Genomic DNA, 16,407 nt, shown 5'->3' on the forward strand with positions numbered 1-16,407 from the left:
TGACTGCGGGGTGACATGATAGAGGTTTACAAGATTATGCATGGGATAGGGAAGGTAGAGAAAGAAATACTTTTCTCCCTTTCTCACAATACAAGAACTCGTCAGCATTCAATGAGCAATCGGTTAGAACCGATAAAAGGAAATACTTCTTCACCCAAAGGGTGATTAACATGTGAAATTCACTGCCACAGGGGGTGGTGGCAGCTACAAGCATAGATGGCTTCAAGAGGGGAATGGATAAGCATATAGAGCAGAGGTCCATCAGTGGCTATTAGTCACAGCGTATTGTTGGAAAACTCTGTCTGGGACAGTGATGCTCTGTATTCTTGTGCTTGGGAGGGGGGCACAGTGGCAGGGCTTCTAGCCCCACTGGTGGACCTCTTGATGGTACTTGGGTTTTTTGGCCACTGTGTGACACAAAGTGTTGGCTGATCCAACATGGCTTCTCTTGTGTTCTTATGGTTCTTCAGATTACTTGCTTCCTCTTTCCTGAAACAAACTAATGTTATAGCAATGATCTGGCTATAGGTGGAATAGCACTGCAGTAATGTCATATCTAGACTCCTCCTCCCTGTTTCTCCATGGAGTCATGAAAAACACCCATGTTAATGCTACAGTAAAGGGAAAGTTAACACCACTGTGGCGGTTTCCAGTTTGAGGCTTAGGTTGTGGGACAAGAGAAAAATTCAGAATAGCAACAAGGAGACACGAGGGGGAGGGAGGCAAACATAACGTGACTGAGAAACCATGCATGACTAACTGTTGTTAAGACCGCCATATTGTAATAAACCACGGAAGGCAACATGGCATCTGACTAGAGCACAGCTTGCTTTGTGCTGTCTGTTTCTCGGCACCAGGGCTCAAAGCCAGGCAGGGTTGATGGACTAAACCACTTTCTAATACAGGGAGGGCTCCAGAGAAACCGTTTTGGAAGCATGGAAGATTTTGGGTCTCCTCTTTCATTGTAAAAACCAAATTGTTTGAAAGAAGAGCATACTATCATTGGAACAAGGTCTCCCGGCTTCTGCTCTGTGGTGACCATCAAGCGTGTCCCAAGAACGCCAGTTGGAAAACCGGGAAGAATAAATATTATGTGTGTGTTTCAGACAGGTTGGGCCTGTTAACCTATTCATAAATTCATGCTATTACAATTTCTTTGCAGAACTATGTGTGAATTGCTTCTTCTGTCCCTTCTATCTATATTATATGCATGTATTGCTCAGGAACAATAGTTCATGTTGGTACTGTATATAATAGCTGCTTGTTGGCCTGTTTTAATCCCAAAGTTTATATTACCTTTTTACTGAAATTACAAATAAATTACATCCTCTGTCCGCTGCTCTCCTCCCCATTCCCAATTGTGTATGATTTTCTAGAATCTTAGTATCCTGTGGACAGCCTGACTAGAGTGCTGGGTTAGAGGTTGGTTCCCTTGCTCTGTGTTCCATTAAGATTCACAGGGAGCGTTTCAGAATTCTGTAGGTGCCAGTTCTGAAGAAGAAATTCTTGAGAAGAATGTTGTAGTATATGTGCCTTGATCTCAGCTATTCGTTTCTAACTCGAGAGACAAACCATTACACCTTAATTCGCAAAGTAATGAGAATGCACTGATTTAAATCATGCAGTTTTCAACCACCAAGACAAAAGAATGATTAGGTCTGAAATGTTCTGTTACTTAATCATTTTCTAAATAAAAGTGAATATTGATTCGTTGATATAACGATAAATAATATATTGGCCTGTATCCTGCCACTTCTGCTGTGAGAAGGGGGATGGCACTTCCCGCTGATTTCCATGGAGAAAAATTCAATGCACTCAGTGGGCTGCAGTAGAAAGAACAAGAGGGGAAGTTCTGTAATGCTAGTGTGCCTCATTGGATACAACTCATTGGTTTTATAGAACCTCAGTACACTAACAGTGCAATCCTGAACAAATTTCCATACCCTTCTAAGTCTATTGAAGCAAACAAACTTAGAAAAGGTTAGGATTGTGCTGCTTATTTCTTAAATATTTGACAACAATCTTTGCTATTTTGAAAATGGTATACATGCATAATTTACTTTTAGATAACAAGGCTCATAACTCTTTATAGGAAGTAGTTTACAGACTGTAACTGGTACTGTTTGGAATCAACACTAGAAGGTGCTGCTTCTTTCCAGTGCTGCTTTCTAACCTTCTTTCTTTCCATAATAGCTGCACTGTCACATGCCCATCTCACAAGAGACTAATCTTGTCAGATGCCTGGGAGATACATCAAGCATAAAAGTGTCATCCAGATGGGTCAGTTGGAAACATTCATGGTGGCTTGCTATTCCATGAGCCCCAGGAACACGGCGTAATATAAGTGCTCCAACAATTGATGGCTGACAAAGATGTCTTTTCCACCGTTTGTTCTTTAAAAAGATAAGCAGTAATTCATAACTTCATAATAAGTCATAAGTTCATTTGGAAGACACACGCTTCCATTAAGTTCCTCTTTCATTGTAAAAAATAAAATGTTTGGAAGAGAAGCATGCTATCATTGGAACATTAAAAAGTCTTAACATCCAATTTAAGCTTTAAAAAGAGATTTTTTAAAAAAAAAAATCACGAACGTACTACTTCATACAGTAAGGCTTGAATGAAAACTTGTTCATAGCAATTTGATCTAGGCGGCCATTTGAATCTCCATTTTGTAATATGTTTTAAAAAACCAAACTGTGGCAAATATTCTGTAAACAAACTGTATTTTTAGAAGGAGCCAGGTGGGCAGCCATGTTGGTCTGAAGCAACAGAATACAGTTGGGAGTCCAGTGGCAACTATTTTTAGATGTTTGCACTGAAGCCAAATATACAAAGCAGGATATTGCTCTTTATTACCCTTGCTGCCAATAATTCCTTTTACTGTGTTTTCTTGACATGACCTGCAATTGATAGAAACTAGGATGTCAAATATTAAGGCTGAGATAATTTTAATTCCTCAATTGAATTATATATGAAGAAAATTTTAACAGAACTTTCCACAGTGATTTTTTTCAGATAAATTTTATAAAGCATCAGAGAAAGCTGAACAATGCATATTAACATAAATTCAACACTAGTTTGTAAAAGAGAAGTTTTAATTACTGTTAAATAATTGTTTAATTGTAGTTTAATGGGCTTGTGCATTCAGTGATAATGAAGTAGTAACAAATAAAAGATTATTAATGATTTTGATTTAATGTAAATTCAGTATATACTATTATACAGATTCTGTTACTGTGATGCATACCCATTTTGTCAAATTTCTTAAATTGTAATTATGTCCTGTTCAGCATCCAACTGGCTACCCCAAGCAATTTGTTGTGTTTGTGATGAGCATGAGGTAGGAACCTCTTGGGTTTGCATTTTCCTTCCCCCTCTCCCTGCACACAGCTGTGCAATTGAAGATTTCCTTGACTGCAATTTGTGGCTGTGCTGTAATGTCTTAATTAGAGAAAATGCCAACTCATTGTTCATTCTCTTGCATCTAAATCAATATTAAAATGTGGTGTAGAATCCCTGTTTGTTATTTTACTTAATTTGGGCTGTTGAAACAAACTACAGTTAGAGCTGAACCAGGAAGGCTTCATTTCCCCACACATGTATGAGGAAGAAGAGGCATATGAGGTTAAGGGTTTCATATAGTGTTGCCATGAACAATCTAGTTTTTGGTTTCTGAATGAAATTGTGGCATTTTGATTTCAAGAGACAGTAATAGGCATGAGTGAACGGAGTAGACAAAACTTTATGAGAACAGAAGAAGAGCCCTGCTGGATCAGACTGGTAGTCTATCAGAACCAGCATCCTGTCTCAGACAGTGGCCAAACAGTTGTACAGAGGCCACCTTCCTCTGATCTTGCCTTCTAGCACTGGTATTTAGAGGTTTACTGCTTCTGGATATGGAGGCTCCCTTTAGTTACCATGGCTAGAAGCCATTGATCTCTTCTCCATGACTTCTCCATGGCTGCATTCGTTTTAAAGCCACATATGCTTGTGTCTAGGGATGGGTATGAATCAGCTGATGAACCAAAGTCCATCAAAAATTTTGCCCTGTTTGGGGTTCGCGAACCAGAGTTCATGAACTGAAGAGCTGGGATGAACTACCATGAATTTTGGCATAATTCATAGTAATTAGTGATGGTTCATGAAGAGCGGAAAGCAGGGACTTACCAAAAAACAGTAGAGTGTCTGGAAGCTCTCCACTGCTCAGCTGTTTGGCTTGAATGGCTGAGAGCCATTCATATCCTTTTAGCTTCCCGCAGCTGTTTACACAAGCAGTTTAAACCACTGTTGCTTTCTGCTCCCTGTATCTATCTGTCAGGACTAGAGAGCAGAAAATCAGACAGACAGACATTATTACGGTCATTAGATCAGCCATGTACTTATGTTAAAACAAAAAAAAGTATACAGAATACAAGATATACAAAATAAAAAGTTAAAATTGCGGCCTAGTTAAAATACAGATTCCATGACCTAAGTATCAGTACACAGAATCTAGCTACTTGATAATTGATTTTGGATTCTTGTCAGATAAAAGACATTTGAGCCTAGTATTATTTGTGTAACCCTGAATCTTACCCAGAAATGGGGTAATCCACTCGGTTGCCTGTTAACTTCACAGGGTTCATTATCTAAGGTTTTGTTGGCAGATATTCATGACCTGTTGTTAGAATGGATCATGGCAAATACCTTCTTCGCTGATGCATTATGGCCCAGAAGGCCAGCTTACAAATTCACTAAAGGGATAAAACAAGGCAGTTTATTGCCCTCTGGTGTTTTAATTTATGTTTGAATGGTATGGTGCCGTATATTTTTTTTAAAAGCTCACTATGCTCCTATATGAGCTGGCCAAGAAATCCCCACGCTACTGTATATGGATGATGCAGTCTTGATATCAAGATCTGAAGTTGGCTTCTGGAAAACAATACCTAGTATTGCAAACAAGAGGGAGGGGCTTACAGTAAATTAGAGCAAATTGAAAATTAATGGTCTTCACTAAAAAGCTACAACTGTAAAAGTGTTGGTATTGACCTTTAAAGCCTTATATGATCGGAGGTCTGTCTGTCTTCGGGACTGCCTTTCTCCACATGTTCCCCAGAGAGCACTGCGTTCAGGGACGCAACATCTATTGTCCATCCCCGGACCAAGGGAGGCCAGAATGTGCCCCACACGGTCCAGGGCCTTCTCAGTGGCAGCACCTGAAATATGGAATGCACTCCCGGAGGTCATAAGGGCCCTGCGAGACCTCTCAATTCTGCAAGGCCTGCAAAACTGAGTTATTTCGACAGGCCTTTGGCACCTAAATCGGGAGAGGGCTGTCATCCTACACTACTGAGAAACTGGAATTGCTACAGGCTCACTGTTAGTAAAGGATGATCCCACCTAGGTTGTTGCTTAGCAGCACCATAAAATGTTTTAAAATATTTTAATTGTATTTACTGTTTGAAATTTTGAACTGTTTAATTGTATTTGTTTGAAGTTTTGAACTGATTGTTAGCCACTCTGAGTCCGCTTGCGGAGAGGGCGGGATATAAATTAAAGATGATGTTGAGGATAATAATAATCATGAAAAATCAAAGATGGTGGAATAGAATTGACCCATTTTAAATATCTGGGAGTGGTTTTTCATCAGAATCTATCATGGAAATCACCACTTAAACTAGCTCAAGATATTGCTAGACCAAATGTGAATGCACTTTTAAGATATTATTACTCAATAGGTGGCCAATATATCATGGTGGCTATTATCTTCCCTTTATCTTCATAAATATCATAAAAATAAAAATAAAGAAGAGCAAATATCTTCCCTTTTCTTCATAAGCAATTGACTAAAACATAACTGGTCCTTTGCTTGAAAATAGTTGTTGAGATAGGAAAGACATTCAGTGAATAGGAGCTTTTCTATTTTATGAAAGCAAACTCAACTATAACTGCTAACTAAATGAAGAAAAAGAGATGGTGTGTTACTTTTCTGTTCATAGTTACAAGTAGTTGAGAGTACAAATACTTAGACTGTGGGTCTCCTTTTATATTCTGTTAATCAGCTAATATTTACAGAAGAGGTCTTTTATTTGTAATACCTTATCTACAAGCTTATCCCCTAATTAAATAGATTCACAGAGCTGTAATAAAGCTGTAACTAATAAGTATAGGCTGTTAACTGTATTATTGGTCCCAGAGATTGAAGAGTGCAAAGTAGGTGAGGTAAAACCTTTTATTAAAGCAATTCCCATAAATGAAAATGCACAAGTTCTTAGAAAAGACTAGCTCTGCAGCAATTACAGAGTAGGTTCAGATTTTTAAGTTTTTCTCTGCATGTAATAACTTGCCATCTTTCTATAGTGAGCTTCCTATGAAACATGTATGTTTGAAAGTTGATGTATGTATTATAGCGTTGTGGCCATAATTGTTAGCTAGCTGTGTTTCCATAGTTATGGAATCATAACGTCATTGCATCACATCCATAGCACTTTATTTTTCAGGATTGTCATCATTGTCATAAAGATTTTTCTCAAGTATCTTTGTTTCTTGAAGTAAAAAAACTATTGCATTATAGTTCTCTTCATACTTACTTGCAAGCAAATCCCATTGAACTCAATGGAACTTTAAAAAAAATTGCAAAAGATTGGGTTGCACGTGGGTTTTAATACAATTTTTGCTGCTATAGGTTGTGACAGATCACATTCACTTTCCTTTTTTTCCCTGTGCCAGCAATTAGGCCAATAAAATGGTAATATATAGGTTTATTGCTCTAGAGTTACAAGGACTTTTTTGTATGTAGGGAATGGGATACTTCAGCTGATAAACATATGAACATTTTTGTCATACATCTTCAGCACTGATGTTTTCAGTAGAAGTGTTATCAAGCTGAAAGGTTTATAGTAGAAAATAAGTTGGTATGAATTTCTATTTTCTACGTCTCCTGTAAATACAAATTAAGCATAATTAATTTTGCTAATTAGAAACGCTTGAGAATGGAAAATAAATTTCATGTGTGACAATAGCTCTTGCAGTGTGACTGTATTTTGTATATTTTTATTCATCCTTTCTCTTTTTGAATTAAAAAGGTACCTGTAAACAATTCCTTCTAGTTAGTTCATTTCAGACAGTTGTCTGGTTTCTTCACCTTCTTTGCTCAGTGATGTGGGCAGAACGAATGCCGGAAGATGTTGTTAGTTTTGTCCTGTGAGCACTCAGATCCTCCGCTCCTGAGAAGCTTCATCAGTCTGGACTTCATCTGGCTTATCATGGAGTTTAACAGAGACTCTGTTAGAAGTTAGCAACTTTACAGTAATTTCTTAAAATTAGTGAGTTCTCAGAGGCCGCTTTTCTGCCCCTGTGGAGCAAATGCTATTTTATTTATTTAAGATTTATATCCCGCCCTTCCCACAAGTGGCTCAGGGCGGCTATTTTGTATGTTCTTCCAGGATTCTCAGTTGTAGAAACTGATTTCCTTTCTTCAGATATCATTCTTTGCCCTGCCCCCCCCCCCCACTTACTAGGTAGCAGGGCTGGCCCTACAGTTTGCAAACTAGGCGATTGCCTCAGGTGCTGGCCTTCTGGGAGCTCCTAATTGGTTGCCCCCCATGTGACTCAATGATGTTATCAGTGCAGAGGAGCACCAAAAGTTAACCTTGCCTAGGCTACCAGACAGTCTAGGGCTGGCCCTGCTTGGTCGTACTAAGGATCACTTCCCAGTCCTAAGTTATTGCTGGAGAAGCAAGTTAATGTAGTTGTTTTAAAAAAGGGCTTTCTTCCAACTAGCTTGGAAAATGGCCCCTTACATCGATACAGCTGATCTGGCCACCTGGATCGTTGCTATAGTCTTGAACTCTCCTGTTTGCAAGACCATCTGTGCTCAGCCATGACAGCTTCATTCATATGAAGAAGGCCTTTTGCAAGCGCCAGTCTGCAAATGGGCAAATCTACAACTGCCTGTACATGTGCCTTCTCCATTGTGGCCCCCATCTTGTAGAATGGCCTGCCTGGGGAGCTCAGGAAGGCTCCTGCTTTTCCTGGCTTTCCACAAACTGCACAAGTAAATTATCCAAGAGGGCTTTTTTATGCAGGCTCTCTACAAAAGACTTCACAAAGTCACTTGGGTGATTTTTTTTTTCATCATTTAATGTGTTATGTTAACCATTATGATTTGTTTGATTTCTGTTTTTTAGACTTCTGGTTTGATCCACATACCAAACTCTATTTCAGGGGTGGCCAATGGTAGCTCTCCAGATGTTTTTTTGCCTACAACTCCCATCAGCCCCAGCCATTGGCCATGCTGGCTGAGGCTGATGGGAGTTGTAGGCAAATAACATCTGGAGAGCTACCATTGGCCACCCGTGCTCTATTTTATTGTTTATTGAATGTCTCATCTGGTTGATTGTCTTAACTCACTCTGTGTAATCCACTCACTCTATGTAATCTGCTTTGAGTTCCAGTGAGAAAGGCGGACTATAAATAATGTAAATAAATAAATATCTTGTTCAATTTCCTCTTGCTTAAAGTATGAAGTTGGAAACAGAAGTAAAGTATAAAGAAGAGTCTCAGTGCATACTTTAGTCCTGCAGGTCCTGCCTTCACAAATAAACTTGACAAGTCAATGACTCATTCGGTGATTGGTCTCTTGGGCTTCATCCTCTTTGCTCACTCCTACTTGCTGTTCCAGCTGCAGAAATTGAAGAGAGGGCTCTACCACAGATTTCCTGAGGTTCATAGGTGACACTGCTTGTGTCTTTAAGCACTGGGGCTACTGGGTATTGGGCATACTTGTGTTTCTACTCAAGAGTAAGTGGGGCACTACATTCACACAAGGTAATATTCAACTTATTTGGATTGTCTTGTGAGATGGATTTCTGAGCCAGAGATGAAAAATTTTATTCTTCCCAAAAATAACAATAAAAAATGCTTAATGGCGAAGCTGATGTTAACTTGGTACAGTGAAGGGTTCTTTGCTGTAAGAGCATAGTAAGCTTTTTTACAGGAGCGCTCTAGCAACTGGATTGTAGACTCTCTTGGCCTTTCTAAAAGCAAACAGTTTGCTAAGAACAAAAAAAATTCCAACAAGATGTATAGAAACAGTTAACCATTACATATAAAAAGAAACTAGATTGCAAGGTAATCAGATAGTAGGTCACTGTTCAGCGCGTCAATATTTGTGGTGGTATTATCATTCATGCTCTTAAGACAATGTGTTTCAGATAATCCTTAAGGTGCCACACAAGACTTTGTTGTTTCAGGTATCATTACTTTCCACATTTCTCTGGGACCACACCTTAGAGGGTCTCCATAAGTTAGCTGTGACTTGATGGCACTTCTCTCCACCACCATCCAAACTTTCACTTTTGTTGCGGTTGCAGTTTGGGACTGGAAGGTTATTCACAGTAATCGGGATTTGTAATTGGTAAAGTGAATATCAAAGCATACTTTGTTGAAACTTTCGCAGGTACATCTACCTTCATAGAAGCATTAGCAACTAATGGTACCAACATACAGACATCAGTGACAGCCAGCAAACGAAGATTTATTGATGAAAGGAGGGACCAGCCTTTTGATAAGAGACTACGATTCAGTGTGAGACAAACTGAAAGTGCTTACCGGTACAGAGACATTGTTGTCAGGAAACAAGATGGCTTCACGCACATTTTATTATCAACCAAATCATCAGAGAACAATTCATTAAATCCAGAGGTTAGAACCATTTGATTTTTTGGGGGCCGGTGCAGGGAGGTGTGGTGGAGTCGTGTCCTTACAGCAGCTTTAATGACAGTGCTGACTTATGGAAGTTCTGCCAAGGATGTCCTACTCTAAATTTAGCAACAGATGCAGTGTAGGGAGAGGCTTCTGTAGCAAGGGTTGAATCAGGAGCAAATACAAGTTAAGCTTAGTTACAGTTGGAAATGAAGGTTAAAAGCCTTGTGGGGAAGATGGATTTTTAAGAAAGTTTGAATTAAAGAGAGAGAGAGAGATGGCACCTTGTCTTAGGGAAACTGTTTTGGGCCTTGTGAGCAGGTGGAAAGAAATAAAAGAGTTCATTAAGAGTGCAGGAGACTTTAAGGCTGCTGAAGCCGGAGGAGTTGGAAAACTTGAAGGACAAGGTCAGGAGTGGAATGGGAAGGAATAGTGCAAAGATGGGGTAGACTGAGCCTGCGTTTCAGTATTACTACTAGGTTCACTTTCAGAAATTTGAAAATTTAAATTGAAGTAAATGAGCCTTGAGTAGATGTAATAAGGATGCCAGTTTGAATCTTCAGAGTAGTTTGAACAGTTGTTTATCTCTTGCCATTTTTATTCAATTTCTGTTTTATTTATGTGCATGTTGTATTTTCTGACAAAGGGTGGGGGCAGATTCTTTTTCTGTTTCTGAATATTAATTGTTTCACAAAACCAATGACAGTGAAGAGCTGCCATTGCCAATGCAATATTAGGAAGCCATGGCAGTTTCAAAAGTTGTAATTAATGTTTCTCAGGTGATTATCCCCAAGAGTTGTGTAAGAAAGATTACGTATATGTTCTCTAGATTAATAAATGAGGGGAGGGAATAAAACCACAAATATGTATAATAGTCATACTTTTAAAAATGAGGATATCAACTTGCTTTGATTGGCTGTGCAAGTCAACTTTTTTAAAATTCTTACTTTTATTTATTTTTACTTATTCATTTACTTTTTTTTATTTAGAACATTTTAATGCTGACTCTCCAAGAACCTGCTCGAAGCAGTTTACAAAATAAAAATCATCATAAATATATTGATCAAAATCCATCATTAAATAAGCCCCAGCACAGATATCTCCTCTAACTTGATGGAAGAGATATTATATTTACCAATTTTATATAGGTGTCGCAAGGAATTATGCACCGTGACAGTGGAGCTGGCACCCCTGTGACCTTTCTGGAAGAGAGTTAAAAGTCTGTTGAAATACACATGCAGAAAACAAAGGTTGAGGAGATACCATGAATTGTTCTTGGAATGTGATAAAATTAGGTGTTTGTTTGTTTTTAAATATGCACACTGGGAGATAATTGTGTGCTCTGTTGACTTTGCATTTTTACAAGTATGGCTCCAGTAAAAATATGAAGCCTTGAATTTGATTGTATATGATGTTTAAAACACACTTGATCTATTTTTTTTCCTAATCGCATATATTAGTTCAAGTGTTTGTTGCTATTGGGACATAAAATTAATGCAGGATGCTTATTAAAAATGTTAATCAAATATAAATTAAAATAAAACACGCTAAATCAGATTGCATTTGAGAGCATTGGAAAGTTTTCTAGAAATCCCCTGTCTATTTTGCAGAATACTTAATTTTTCTGTCTTTCTTTTAGAGTGTTAGCATTTCCCCAGTTCTAAATTTTTGCTCATTTGTATTAGTATCATGTTCTATTTTTGTTGTTCCTTTTCCAATATGAAAATGGGAACTTTGAAACACACTTTGGCCTAAATTAGGGGTTTGCTGAACTGGTTGCATATGCCACCTGCTGTTCAGTCCAAAGAAATGCTGTGTATTCGCAAGAGCTTTGGGTGAAATATTCTGCATCCTGTTTTCATGTACTTAATATATCTTATTTACAGGTAATGAAAGAAGTCCAAAGTGCACTGAACACAGCAGCAGCTGATGACAGCAAACTCGTTCTCCTCAGTGCAGTTGGCAGTGTCTTCTGCTGTGGCCTTGACTTCATTTATTTTATACGGCGCTTGACAGATGATAGAAAAAGGGAAAGTACTAAGATGGCAGATGCTATTAGGTTTGTAAAACTGCTCTTTATTCATTGTACTGTTGTGTCTTGTTCTTAGAAAATCAGGAGCTCAGAATGCTGCAACACTGCCAGTGTTGAAACACTTAGGTATGATATAAGAACTGCTGTCTTGTATTCTTGGGGGCTTTTCTCACCACAACAGTTAGATTCTAACTAAATCAGAAGGTGTGACCTACTGAAGACATTACAGTGATAGCGTTTGCTGTCCAATTTGGGGGGGGGGGGCAGAAGTGAGCATATTTAAAATGGAATGAGCAGTGTACCTGCTACACTTACAGGTACACCTGTCTTAAGTCCACTGACGTGAGTGAGCTGAGAAGGGTTTACCTCTCTTTAGGATGACACCATTGGCCTCCAAGAGATCAGGAGAAACTTGTTAAAAACCAAAAATTTCCAGCTTCCCCTTCAAAATAAGAAGTCTGGCTCAATTATTATAAGATTGGTGGTATGAAAGTATTGTGGGCTGAAGGTTCAGAAGCCTCCTACTGAGTCAAAAGGTGCTCAGACTTGATGGTTCTCATATTCCCCACCCATGTCCATCCTATGACTGTTTGAGAGGCTGGCTTTTAAATGTAAATAAATTACTAAAGTTTGGCACCTGCCATTTTATGTAAACAGTCTGAATTCCACATTTCCATTATGGTTTGGAGCACTTAGTATTTTGCCTATCTTATTTGTTATCAAAGCACTAAAGATGTTTGATGATTGGCAACCTTGCAAGGATGAAATAATTGCTAAAGCTAAATTCAGCATAGAAAGCAATTTATTTTGAAGGAAAACCTGCCATGCTTCTGACATTTATTACAGGTTTATATTTTTTTCCATGATGCTTGTTTTGCCCTTGAGAATTGTCTTTTTTGGTTTTGTACTTGATGCCCTGTTCATGACACCAAAGATGCATATAACACATTGTTGCTTACAGGAAAACATGCTTCCTGTTTTATAAATAGTCCTTTATTATAAAATAAATGCTTCCAGTTTTTGACATCATACAAGTACGTAATAACAAGGTTATACAAGCAAGGAGTAAGGATTGGATCAAGTGACTTCTTTTGCTAAGAGATGAGTCATCCTTTCACAGAGGAGAAAAATCCTTTGTTCCCCTGTCCCGTTTGGTCACTTGCCAGCTGGAATAAATTATTCAGAAAATTAGCTGTTAGATAGCAGAAGCCAGCCAGACTCAGTTGCCTTACGTTAAACCTTAATGAACTGATTTTTCATTTTTTCAATGAAAATAGCACCTGTCTATAAACTTGTGATGACTTCAGATGCTAAAGCTAATTATTGTAGGCTTCCCCCCCCCCCCCCAGTAGGTTGCAGGAAATAAAAAAAATACAAGAATAGAATAATAAACGTGCAACCTCAAAATTTTACATAGATGAATTAATCTTACCTTCTATAGGCTTAGAGCTATTTCTAATGTTATTGATGGTAGATACAGCAGATACAAACAATACGTTGATTTTATCCATATTTTCTGGCAATGATCATTGCTCAGTTTTGGAATAATCAACTCCTGAACAATGTAGAAGAAATGACAAACTGTGGTTTCATTTTCATAGTATTCCTTATGACCTATGTTTTGTTTGGTTACCTTACTATTTTGAAGAAGATTCTGATCTAAAAATGTTCATTAACTTGTTTTCGCTGCAACAAACCTACTGCAACAAACCTTCGAAGAATAGCAAGTTCTCTGCACTGTTATATAGATGGTATAAAATCTTGGATCTCGTTGCCAAAATGAAGCTTGCAAGTTATGGCAAGATCAGAGAAGGAAAACTCTCTTTTTTGAAATTCTGAGCCTTGAGCATTATCATTTCAATAAATAATAAAGATGTGTGCATCCATATCATTCATTTTCTATATTGTAAATTGATTTGTCCTAATAAAAGCATTTGTAAAACAGTAATTTTATCTGTTAATCTCAGATCATTCCAAAGGAGTTATACAAACATATTAGAGTCCATATTCTCCACTTACCTAAGGATAATGAAGGGGAAAATCATGGGAATAGATAGGAAAAGGAAAGGTCCCCATAGAGAACTGTAAAAAAGCAACCAAGGAAGGCACCCCCTCCTCTCTGTCCACAATGTATTATTCCAAAAGTAGGATATAAATTAGTTTAAATAGTGGGAATAAAATGGCTTTGTCCCAAATCGTGGATTTTATGGGGGGCAAAAAAGCCACTTTCTGTTTGCATTCTCTTTTATTGACTGTAACACCTTGACCATACCCCGCAATTTTCTCCCAGTAACCTGGAAGATCTTTCTGAGCCTTGTGAGTGATTTGCCATTTAATCCTTCGCATATAGTATCTTTGGTGCTGAGCACTTCAAAATCTTTTGGTTTATTTTGAGGTCAGCTTTTTTAAGGTTATGATTTTTGTTACACTGAAATTTCAGGGGACAGTGTTTTTGTTTAGGGAATGGTTTGGGGCACAGTTTCAAAGTATAGAAATTTTGGCACCTGATAATTATGCCCTTAAAAACATGCGTACGTTATTGATGCCGTTCTGCCCCTCCCTGAGGCAGCAGAAGCATGTAGGGAAAGAGAGAGAGGAAGTGTGCCTTGTCCTTCTGCCGCTCTCCAGAGGCTATTTCTGCTCCCATTGAAAATAATGATCCTTTAAACTTTAAAGAAGATGATGATATTGGATCTATATCCCACCCTATACTCTGAGTCTCAGAGCAGTCACAGTCCCCTTTACCTCCCCACACACACACACATAACAGACACCCTGTGAGGTAGGTGGGGCTGAGAGAGCTTTTACAGCAGCTGCCCTTTCAAGGACAACTCCTGCAAGAGTTATGGCTGACCCAAGGCCATTCCAGCAGGTGCGTCACTGAATATCTTGAGGGGAAGGTTGCAACTCTTGATGCCAGGTCTTTGTCATGAAAATAATGTCCCTTTAAATTTTTAAAGGGACAGTGTACTGTGCAACAACTGGGGGCCAGGGCACTTCCTCTCTCTCCCTTTCCAGTCTTCCACAAAAATTTGAGACACATCTGAAATTTCAGGAGTTTCAGTAGTATTAGGGGTAATTTCAGATATCCATGAACCCCAACCCAAATCAGCTAATTTAAGGTTTATTTTTGGCCTGGGAATATCCAGATGCAAAGTCCTGATCGTGACATTGGATAAGGAACTGTAGCTGTGATTACCAAGGTTTCCAAAAAGGCTAGTTTTTGTTAAAGCAGTTTTAGTTTTGAGGTGTATATGGCTGAAGTGTTTTGCTGCTAAAATGTGTGATCATTGGATACTTATTTCATTTCAGGAATTTTGTAAATACTTTCATTCAGTTTAAGAAGCCCATCATTGTAGCAGTAAATGGCCCAGCCATTGGACTTGGAGCATCTATATTACCTCTATGTGATGTGGTTTGGGCTAATGAGAAGGCTTGGTTTCAGACTCCATATACTACGTTTGGGCAAAGTCCTGATGGATGTTCATCCCTCACATTCCCAAGAATAATGGGCCTGGCATCTGTAAGTAATCTATAAAAGAAAGATCAATACAGTATAACAAATCTCACCTCAGTGCACCCTCTTCCGTCTTGCGTTATCCTACATGGACTAAGCTTAACACCTCCATAATGTTTTGTGTAAGCATGGCACTGCAATGACAGTCCTTACTAACAGAATAATGTACTTCACTGCAAATATTTTCCATTCAGACACGTGAATTCTGGACTACTGGTTCGTGAAAACAACTATCTGGAAGGAGCCGTACAATGGAGAGCTCGTTATCTCTTTCCAGATAGTTACGCTTTCATGACCCAGTACTTCTGGAGTCACATATCTGAATTGGAATATACATCACTACTTAGGGGAAAGTGCAGCACGTTCATTGCCTCAGCCCTGAAAAACATCTACAGTGTAACACCCATTAGCTTCTTTTAGATTGTTCCATTATTTGGGCAATAACCAGCAGCTCTTCATAGCATGACTAACTCTGGCTTCTGATCATTTGTTGTCTTTTGCTTACAATGGCTGCTGTCCAACATTACTTCAGCGTAATTAAATACCATGGATTCCGGGGGGACAAGTGTATGTTCCCATTCTCTGAACTGCAAGATGTTGAGTTTAATCTGGTGTATAGTCTTAGGGAAAATGTGCTTTAGTGGTGTCAAGTTAGTACTTCCAGTGAAACACTTTCTGCTTGTCTGGCATTTATGTTTTCACCATCGTAGATGCTTGTAGACTAAGTCCTTCAGTGTTACACTCTTTCCCAATCTTTACAGTCCAGCAGATGAGGCAGAGGAGCCAATGGCTCCCAACTTGCATAAGTGTATTCTTTAATAGAAGCTCAGGTTTGTAAATACTGGACTTGAATTAATGGACCATCTGCTTTGGCTCTAGCCTACCTTCAACACAATCTGTATATTGTATAACAGAATTTGCCTCAATCTGTATATTGCATAACAGAATTTGCCTCTACTAGGTCCACTAATCTATAGGAAAAGGATCAAGATCTACTAACCTATAAAATCCTTGCTCCTACCTAAACTGTAGTTAGTTAATTTTCATGCTGTCTTTCCATAACAACCATGCTAAAGATGGTCTCTTCCCCTGGCCAGAATTATAATTGCAACTAGGAACAGTGACAAAGACTAGAAACAATAATCTCCTCGTATCACATGTTCGTAAAGAC

The 16,407-nt window shown here is 38.5% G+C and overlaps 1 protein-coding gene across 1 annotated transcript in view; it reads left to right on the top strand.

The window, feature by feature from the left end:
* The window catches only part of CDYL (chromodomain Y like), a 161,825-nt gene that overhangs the window by 123,331 nt on the left and 22,087 nt on the right, over positions 1–16,407 (top strand). The window contains exons 3-5 of the mRNA XM_060244188.1: positions 9,443–9,687; positions 11,574–11,746; positions 15,032–15,242. Coding sequence (XP_060100171.1) covers positions 9,443–9,687; positions 11,574–11,746; positions 15,032–15,242 — 629 coding nt within the window. The remainder of the gene's footprint in view (positions 1–9,442; positions 9,688–11,573; positions 11,747–15,031; positions 15,243–16,407) is intronic.

This window comes from Heteronotia binoei, chromosome 7, assembly GCF_032191835.1.
Source record: "Heteronotia binoei isolate CCM8104 ecotype False Entrance Well chromosome 7, APGP_CSIRO_Hbin_v1, whole genome shotgun sequence".
In the NCBI taxonomy this organism is placed as follows: domain Eukaryota; kingdom Metazoa; phylum Chordata; class Lepidosauria; order Squamata; family Gekkonidae; genus Heteronotia; species Heteronotia binoei.